Source organism: Physeter macrocephalus, chromosome 14 (genome assembly GCF_002837175.3).
Source record: "Physeter macrocephalus isolate SW-GA chromosome 14, ASM283717v5, whole genome shotgun sequence".
NCBI classification, from domain to species: domain Eukaryota; kingdom Metazoa; phylum Chordata; class Mammalia; order Artiodactyla; family Physeteridae; genus Physeter; species Physeter macrocephalus.
Window position 1 is genome coordinate 95,516,574 of NC_041227.1, and position 10,318 is coordinate 95,526,891.

The 10,318-nt window shown below is 35.4% G+C and overlaps 1 protein-coding gene across 7 annotated transcripts in view; it reads left to right on the forward strand.

Annotated features, from left to right (window-relative positions):
- Window positions 1-10,318, forward strand: part of NF1 (neurofibromin 1) — a 276,759-nt gene that overhangs the window by 82,206 nt on the left and 184,235 nt on the right. For all 7 annotated transcript variants that reach the window (XM_024127724.3, XM_024127726.3, XM_028498988.2 and 4 more), the window contains 4 exons: window positions 3,211-3,317; window positions 7,635-7,702; window positions 7,947-8,022; window positions 8,770-8,927. In XM_024127724.3, coding sequence (XP_023983492.1) covers window positions 3,211-3,317; window positions 7,635-7,702; window positions 7,947-8,022; window positions 8,770-8,927 — 409 coding nt within the window. The remainder of the gene's footprint in view (window positions 1-3,210; window positions 3,318-7,634; window positions 7,703-7,946; window positions 8,023-8,769; window positions 8,928-10,318) is intronic.

Below are 10,318 nucleotides of genomic sequence, written 5' to 3' on the forward strand. Positions count from 1 at the left end.
TGGCCTCTCCCGTTGCGGAGCACAGGCTCCGGACGCGCAGGCTCAGCGGCCATGGCTCACGGGCCCAGCCGCTCCGCGGCATGTGGGATCCTCCCGGACCGGGGCACGAACCCGTGTCCCCTGCATTGGCAGGCGGACTCGCAACCACTGCGCCACCAGGGAAGCCCAATATTAGCTTTTGATATTTCTGTCCTTTGCTTTTCTTTAAGGGAATAATATGAGTTACCGATCATAAGATAACTTTTTTATTCTGCTGAAGTATACCATGTTCTGCGGCTCATAGTACTCTTTTATGTAGAGCATTAGCTGCTTTCTCCACAGAATTATTACACAGTGCACTGGATCTAATTGTTTTGTAGTTGGAGGGTCCTGAAAAATATCTAATTTGACATATACCAGAAGCAGAAGACTCAATGACTTTGAAAGTTCGATTTGATTCTTTTACAAATCTGTTTTTTTAAAAATGGTTTCTTATTGTTTTTAATAGTTTAAAATTTCTTCTTATATGTCTAATTATTTAAAACATACTTATTATATATTCTCTTTAAGATTGTTAAATAATCTTGTTTGTATGTGCCAACTGTCATTCACAGTGAATTTTTTCTGTTTTGTAAACTTTGATTGCAAATTTATCTTTAGTGCAGTCTGTATTTTCTTTGGGAATCTCTTGTAGCCTGGCACTATGGGAGTATCCTAGTGATGGTTTTGCATTTGCTTTTGCCAAGTGCCCAGTTCTGGACCTATATTTTTGTTAATTTCTCAGCCCCAGATTGTATGGGTAGTACAAATGTGGGCCTCCAACCCTTGTAAGGTGACAGCCCTGGGTGATTTTTTTTCCCCTACCCAAAGCTTAGGCAGAGCAGACAGACTTCTTGTGCTGGTAGATTTTCCCTCCTCTCTCTCTTTTCTCTATGTCTCTGTTTCTCTTTCAGTGTCTCTTTTTTTAAGGAAGTGCATAGCTCTTTCTAGCCATGTTTTATGCAGGCCTCTGGTTCTACTCTCTGCATTATGAGGGTACAGGACTTTGTATCCAGTCGCATGTCATGTTTTTAGCCCCAGACCCCTAGGTTAAGGAGAGAAAAAAAATCTAAACAACTCTCACCCTTCTTTTGTTGGCTAGATCATGCCTTCAAAACCATCTCTGGTTTTCAGTTTCCTTTCCATTTCTGGACTTGGGTGGGTAAATAGTGTTTGTTTTGCTTTATTTCTATACATTTATTGATTGATTGATTGATTGATTGATTGATTGATTGTGGTACGCGGGCCTCTCACTGTTGTGGCCTCTCCCGTTGCGGAGCACAGGCTCCAGAAGCACAGGCTCAGCGGCCATGGCTCACGGGCCCAGCCACTCCGCGGCATGTGGAATCTTCCCGGACCGGGGCACGAACCCATGTCCCCTGCATCAGCAGGCGGGCTCGCAACCACTGTGCCACCAGGGAAGCCCCTATTTCTATACATTTAAACTATCTTTTTGTTGTTCAGTTTACCTAGTTTTTCTAGATGTTTTAGTGATAGGTTTTCCACTTCATTTCTTTTGTCCAGACTACCCTTTATTTGATTTCTCTGCCTTATAAATTCACAAAATGTTCCTTCCTTGTGGTAAAAACTGGACTATAAAAGGAATTAAACTTTTCTTCCATTTCTCACAAACAACCACAAGAGTTAGCTTTTCAAAAGTTGGTGTTGCTGATTTATTAAGTTGTGTTTCCTAAGGAGTCATATTCCATATTTTTAGGCTCTTTGCAGCAGCTGTGGAATTTGTAGCATGTAAATCAGTTTTGAGGACCTTCTCATTCCCAGTGTGAACTGCTAAGCTTTTCTCACCCTGATGATAAGAAGAACATTAGTGTAAGTGCTTAGAATAATTTTAATGTTAGCTATACATCTATGGGCTAAAGTGAGTGAAAGAGGAATTTGAGACGGAAGAAATAGCATTGATTTCATTTTTAGCAACTGAAGGTTTAGTGTGATGATTAATGTCAATTTTAAATTATACTGAAATGGTTATACTTTGAGCTAATATTTTGAATAAGGTCATGTACTATTTGTGCTTTTTCACACATCCCTATCTGCATTTATGAAAATTAGTAATTTCATTCTATTGCTTACATTTTTGATATCTATTAATTGAAATAAGCAAGCTTCATTAGGAAGCACACAACAATAGATTAGCAGTACCAACTTTTGAAAAGCTGACCTGTGTGGTTGTTAGTGAAAAAGGAAGAAAACTTTAACCTCTTTTATTTATTAGGCTTAAGTGAATTTCTTAGCAGTTTAAACATCTATATTTTTGTTAAGTGCTAAATTTTTCTGCATTTTTGGTAACTTCATATTTAATAAGAGGGAAATTTGGGGTTTAGAAAGATTTTTTGTCATTACAAGCTTAAGTTCTGTGAGAGAGGGACACTAATTAAATAATCACATAAGCACACGTACAGACTGAAAAGTGCAGTGAATAAAGGCTTACTCATTTTTTTTAATACAAAGTAAATGTATTCTGTGAATGTAGATAAAATGTGATTCATGTTTCTGAAGTCTAGTTGATGTGAATAGAGGTTAATAAAATTTATCTTTTTTTTAACTTACAATTTGAAATTTGAATTTTATATTATAGAAAAAATTTTAAAATACACATAGCAGAGAGAAAGTATTTCAAATACCCAAGTATCTCTTACTGTGCTTCAGCAGTTATCAGCATGCTGTGATCCTTTTTCTTAAATAAAAATTCTGTATATTAAATTCTGTATATTGTACAACATGGTGATTTGATGTACATTGTGAAGTTTATTGGCTTATCACGGTTTCTTTTATCACAGCCCCTGATTTAGTTATGTTCCTTTAGATTTTCATTAAAAAATTTATTCTCTTATTATTATTATTTTTTTTGTGGTACGCGGGCCTCTCACTGCCGTGGCCTCTCCCACCGTGGAGCACAGGCTCTGGATGCGCAGGCCCAGCAGCCATGGCCCACGGGCCCAGCCGCTTCGCGGCATGCGGGACGCCCCCGGACCAGGGCACAAACCCGCGTCCCCTGCATCGGCAGGCGGACTCCCAACCACTGCGCCACCAGGGAAGCCCTAGTCTCTTATTTTTATATGTGTATTTTCTCTTATAAACTCATCATTAGGGTGAGAAGAGTCTGTTGAATTCAGAATTTCGGACTATCCTAAGACTTCAGTTGATAAATTATTTTTGGTTTTTACTTTTCAGGTTACAGGAATTGACTGTTTGTTCAGAAGACAATGTTGATGTTCATGATATAGAATTGTTACAGTATATCAATGTGGATTGTGCAAAATTAAAACGACTCCTGAAGGGTAAGTTTAAATGTATGATATATCTGAAATTAATCACTGTGGGTGAAAAACCAGTATGTTGAATGTACTAATTATACTAATTGTGTTGAGCTAGAACATCAAAGTGGATTTTATAGTGCAAATGTCCTTGAGAAATGGACAGTAATACTGTATGGTTCAGTAATTTTTGAACCTTTGAAAACAATACATTAGCGAAAATGAATATCTTAAGTCTTGGCAATGGAAAGTTTTGTTCAGCTACAATTTTTGCTTTTAATAAAGAGAATGTGAGGATGCTGTTATTTAATTTTTCTAGAATTTCACCTCTTGAGGGTAGCTAGTAGGTTATAGAAGTTTAGCTATTGGTAGTGCTAAAAGCAGATAGCTTAGCAGGATATAAAAGTTTCATTGCAGATGGAACCAGAAGATTGTGCTTTTACGATGAGAGGAGAAATTGAGTCAGGAATCTCATTTCTGACATTGTGTTTTCAATTCTGTTATTGACTTACTGACTGACTTTATAGCATTACAAAGTCTTTTACTCGTTCAGTGCTTAGTTTTGCTTCCTTGTAGAACATGTTAATAGTAGTCATACATGGGAATGTTATAATGCCTAAAATGTGTGTTTTTAAAGCTTTGGAAAGTGCTTTCGATGATTATGTTGATTGAAATAAACTGTCAGAAGGAATTGAGAGAATTTTTGTGGTAAGCAGGAATGTGTTAATATAAATCAAATATCATTGAGTATTATTAATAAACTGAGTATAAATACCTAAATTCATTTCACAAAAATTGTGTTTTAATTTTATGTAATATTGGATCCTGGCTAATTTAAATGTGCAACCTTATAGTATATGATTCACATTCATTTTTATTTTACTTTGTATATTGATATAGGAATTGTCAATAATGTTTTTTAATGTCTGACCTAAAAGGAGATTTAGTTATACTAACTTTGAAAACCTCAACAGTTCTACAGTGTGTAATTTTCAAAATACCATGTTTAGTTTTCTTAACATTTGCTTTAAACTCAACAACTATTCACCAGAGATGTAAAAAGGCTGTATTTATATAGATGAATATGAATACTATAAGGTGTTCCAGCTATATTACCTTGTTCAGAATTTGTGATTTTAGATCGTTACCATTATAAAACCAAGCAACAATTAAATCACTTTTCAGTAACTTTAATAAAGGAAAAATGGATCATTTTAGCTATTATGTCAAGATACGGACAAGTGGGCAGCAATTATTTTAGATTATAATAAACCACCACTCAATTCAGTTGAAATTTCAAGATTTTAATATTTATCATTAAACATTGAAAAGTTAAGGAAGTGAATGGTAATATTTAGAGATTTAATCTTTGTATAAGATTTAAGAAATGTAAGTGGGGTTTTGTGATTTTTTTTCATAACTGTTCAGTGACATTTGGGAAATCTAGTCCAGGGTGCCTGTGGATTTTGTTTGTTTGTTTAAAAGATCAGTTTTCTTAGAAATGTTTAATCCATAATAATTAATTGAGATGGTTCTCCATGCACAAATGAGAGAAACTAAGTGTGTGGATAAATTACTTTCTTTTTATTATGGTAAGTTATCCCCATTGAATGCAGCTTCCTTATGATCATAAATTTAGAGTTTATGCTGATAAATGTGAAGTATAAAGCTAATATTAAATAGACCAGCAAAAGGTGGTTCTACATGATAATGGTGAAAGGAATGAAAACTTCCTATAATATGGAATAGTAAAAGTAGTAATGTGTTTTAAATTCGATTCAGCAGCTTTTGTTGGGAAACTGTATGTAAGGAACCATGCTAAGTGCTGGGCTTACAAAGATTAGTAAAGTATTGAATCTCTCCCTTTGGAGCTCATGGCCTGGTTTATGAGACAAATATATTATCAGATTATTTGCAAAGCAGTGTGGCAAAGCTAAATAGAGTGAGCATAAAGTGAGAGAATAAGTATCTATGGGTTTGGGGGTGGGAGATGTTAAGAGGAAAAGAGCAAGATATAGAGAGGTACAAGAGTAGGTCAGATCATATTAATAAAAACATAGTAACGTTTGTTGCATTTTCAGTATGTGCCAGATATCACGCTATGCTCTTCACATGCTTTTTCTCATCAATACTCTCAGTAACCCTGTGAAACATATTATTATTATCATCCCCTATATTGATGAGGAAACTGAGGCTTAAGTAACATTTACAAGGTCATACAGCTATTGAGTGGCAGGGTCACATCTGTCTGTCTCTAGAACCAAAGTACCTAACTGCTATAGTGTTTTGCTTATGGGTTATTAGGCTTTATTTTAGTGGCAATGGGAAGTGATGCAGAGGCTTTTGGGTGGAAATTACCTTCATTAGTATTTTATTTTAGATATGCCACTTTGCTTGAAATTTGCAGGATGATTTGATAGAAAGTTACATGAACTTCTGGGACTTGGTTGTATAGTAACGTGAGGTAGAAATAAGGATAGTGGAGGTCTGGATGGAATGGGGTAGGGTGGGGACCAATTTGATATGGTATTTAGGAAGTAGAATACAATGCATAGCTTTTGGTGATTAATTTAGGTTTGTGATGTTAAAGGGAAGTATCACCAAGTGTTACAGAGTAAGCTGGTTAAAGCAGAGAAGAAGGTGGTCAGGAAAATGATAAATTCAGTTTTAGATCTATTGAGTTTGAGGTATTGGTAGGGTATCCAGTCAGAAACTTGTAGAGCTAGAGTAATAAAATATTTATACATTGGAATTGAGAATAGACTACTGTGTATAACACATTTAAAGTGTCATAAAGGTAAAGTTGATGAATACAGGAAGGCAAAAAGACTCAAGAGCACTGTAAAGTGTAATGCTATTGTTTGGAAGTCAAAGGAGAGCAAGAGTAAAGAAGGTTGGAAGGGTATGTTTTAAAACTGACTTGGAGAGCAAGTTGCTCATTTCCAAGTCCAGGAAAAAAAGTGACTTTTAAAGGATTATTTAGACAATTTTATAACTTATAGATTCATCTCTATCTTATACAGATATTTATGTAATTGTAATAAGTACCTGCATCCCTTCATTAAAAGTCCATCTGGGGAGTTCTCTGCCAAGAGACTGTTACCAGTAATATAGTTTATAGAAGGATCATCTTTTCCAGATATAAATCTTTTTATAAATGTGGACAATACATTTATAGAAGAGGAAATTAAAATATCTAATATATTTATATGGAGAAATATTTAGTCTTATTTTAAAAATGCATTCTACTGCTTTGAACAATCAAATTAGCAGAATAAAAGAAATGAACACATTTAATGTTGGCAAGGATGTGATAAGGGCACTTTCATATGCTGCTTGGTGGGAGTGGCATTTGGCCCAACCCTTCTGAAAATCAGGTTGGCAGTATTTATCAAGAGCCTTAAAAATATTCATCTCTTTGGACGGTTCTTTTTCTAGGTATTTATGTGCCTTAAAGAAATAATCAGAATGTGGAAAAGACTTGGATATAAAAGTATTAATGTTACTTATAATAGTGCAGTATTGGAAATATCTTAAATATCCAACAATTGGAAAATATTTAAATAACCAGTGACTTAATACAGTGACTTAAATATTCTGAAAGACATCAAAGCATACTGAAAAGACTATGGCTTTGAAGCCCAATTCAATTATTTATTAGATCTGTAACCTCAGAAATACAGTTGGCTCATCTGTAATACCTGAAAGCATTAAGATTTTGAAAGAATTAAATATATTAGATTGAAAATACCTGGCATGTTGTAATTGTTCAAGTAATAGTTATTATTGTATATAGAGCCATCAAATATATGTATGAGGAATTTTTAATGATATGGAAAAAGTTGGGGATATGAAGTGAAATGTAAAGAACAGGTTTGATATGAACAGGTTTGTTCAGTTATGGTAAATGTATTTGTCTTATATACATGCATAGGAAAAGGGAAGGGAGAAAATTCACTGAACTGTTAACTGTGATTGTCTCTGAATGGTAGAATCATAGATAATGTTTTAAATTTCCCTTAGATTGCTGTGTATTTTTTGAATTTTCTACAATGATCGTGTATTTTATCCATTTTTTTAAAATGTAGTTATTATTAGAAACAGAACAAAGGAAAAAATTCACAACAACCTTTGAAGTTCAAGGTTCAGTTTGGTCTTTAGTGGACATAACCAGTGAGGTTTTGGCTTATACTAATTATCTTTACCTTTACATTGCTTATAAATAATACTGGAACAAAAGTTTGTATATAAAAGGAAAGTTATTTTTACCAGTAGCTCTGAATTGTATTTGTGTTAACTAATTAAACTAGAGTTAATTGTAAAACTTTTTTTTTTCTCCAGAAACAGCATTTAAATTTAAAGCCCTAAAGAAAGTTGCACAGTTAGCAGTTATAAATAGCCTGGAAAAAGTAAGTAATAACCTCTTTGATATTAAAGTTTTGTTAATTTTTGGTTATAAGTGTTGCTGTCTTCAGTATTTTGAATCAAGGAATTATGACTTGAGTGATAATTTCACATTAATTTTTAGGAAGACTGCATTGCAATATTCTTCCGAAGGAAATTAGAATTTTGTGATATAATTGGAGGCATATGTTATTTTATTTACTATATTAAGAAAATATGACATAAAAACATATGTTTTGTTATTTGTAGGCATTTTGGAACTGGGTAGAAAATTATCCAGATGAATTTACAAAGCTATACCAGATTCCACAGACTGATATGGCTGGTAAGGATAAGATTGGTTTTTTTTGTTTGTTTGTTTTTGTCTTTTAAACTCTTATGAGGTAAAAACCTATCATTTTCCAAGTTATTTTTGTTATTATGGTGCTTTTAATCTTTTCAACTTATGTCAAATAGGAAATATTATTTTTTTCTTATATTTCTAAATTAGCCTCAACCTTTTTCCTTTGAGCAAATGGATAAGGAAGTTTGAAACGAAGCTCTGATCTTTAATTAGAGTTGTAGATTGGGTACTGATGGCTCTTTGTTGTAGAGAAGCATGTTTTTTCTGTGTGTGCTCTGAGGCTTTAGTTTGTATTTAGAGAGATGTGTGTAAAGTAGGAATATCCCCACTTGGAATTCTCAAGACACAACTGCAAGAAGGAGAATAGACTCCTGGAGAGCTTTGGTAATTCCCTTTGAGAAGCTATTCAGTCTTCATTTCTTGGATACATCACACTTGCATAAGACCGTGCACATTGAGACTAAATACAAGTCTGGCCATTCTAAAATTTGGACTTTTCTAGGATGGATCAAGATAGCTGTTCTAATACATAGACCATATAACCTCTTCTAATACATAGACCATATAACATTGCTTGAATTGAATGAATTTGCTGAGTTAAGTGAACTTCCGAGTTTATCTTTTAAAAATGTGGCCTTTGAGTTTTTGGATAGCACCAGCTTTTAATTTAATGCCAGAGATTTTCTTCTCATCTAATTATATCATTTAATATTTATATTTTTCACGTAGAGTGTGCAGAAAAACTCTTTGACCTAGTGGATGGTTTTGCTGAAAGCACCAAACGTAAAGCAGCAGTTTGGCCACTACAAATCATTCTCCTTATCTTGTGTCCAGAAATAATCCAGGATATATCCAAGGATGTGGTTGATGAAAACAACATGAATAAGGTGAGGAGGGCAAAGTTGTTTCCATCATGTCCAGATGTGAAGCAGTTTTTGCTTTTTGTTTTTTTTAAATTTGGCCACACCGTGCGGCTTGCAGGATCTTAGTTCCCCGACCAGGGATCGAATCCAGGCCCGGCAGTGAAAGCACCGAGTCCTAACCACTGGACTGCCAGGGAATTCCCATGAAGCAATTTATTTTACTCAAGGTGTATATTACTTTAAGCTTAGCATTCTGTAAGCATGATATTTCAGGTAACCATTTCTAGTTGCATCATTGTAGGTTTTTTTGTTTCCTCTCCTTAGCAGAGACATACTTGGACATAGATATAGTTGGAGGAAAAATATAATATCAGTGATAACACTCATTGATTAAAGATTTAAAATAATCCTGTAGTTGCATTCTTTTACCAGAAAGGACAGTATTAAACATAGCTTTTTAATAAATTTATTTATTTAATTTATTTATTTGGCTGCATTGGGCCTTTGTTCCTGCACGCGGGCTTTCTCTAGTTGCGGTGAGCAGGGGTACTCTTCGTTGCGGTGTGTGGGCTTCTCATTGCGATGGCTTCTTTTGTTGCGGAACACGGGCTCTAGGTGCATGGGTTTCAGTAGTTAAGGCATGCAGGCTCAGTAGTTGTGGTTCGCGGGCTCTAGAGCACAGGCTCAATAGTCGTGGTGCACGGGCTTAGTTGCTCCACGGCATGTGGGATCTTCCCGGACCAGGACTCGAACCTGTGTCCCCTGCATTGTCAGGCGGATTCTTAGCCACTGCGCCACCAGGGAAGTCCCTAAGCATAGTTTTTGTTTGTTTGTTTGTTTTTTAACATCTTTATTGGAGTATAATTGCTTTACAGTGGTGTGTTAGTTTCTGCTTTATAACAAAGTGAATCAGTTATACATATACATATGTTCCCATATCTCTTCCCTCTTGCATCTCCCTCCCTCCCACCCTCCCTATCCCACCCCTCTAGGTAGTCACAAAGCACCAAACTGATCTCCCTGTGTATTTTACATTTGGTACTATATATATGTCCATGCCACTCTCTCACTTTGTGCCAGCTTACCCTTCCCCCTCCCCATATCCTCAAGTCCATTCTCTAGTAGGTCTGTGTCTTTATTCCCGTCTTGTTCTTCATGACCATTTTTTTTGTTGTTTTTTAGACTCCATATATATGTGTTAGCATACGGTATTTGTTTTTCTCTTTCTGACTTAGTTGACTCTGTATGTCAGACTCTAGGTCCATCCACCTCACTACAAATAACTCAATTTTTTTTTTTTTTTTTTTTTTTGCTCTGCGGTACACGGGCCTCTCACTGTTGTGGCCTCTACCGTTGTGCAGTACAGGCTCCGGACGCGCAGGCTCAGTGGCCATGGCTCACGGGCCCAGTCGCTC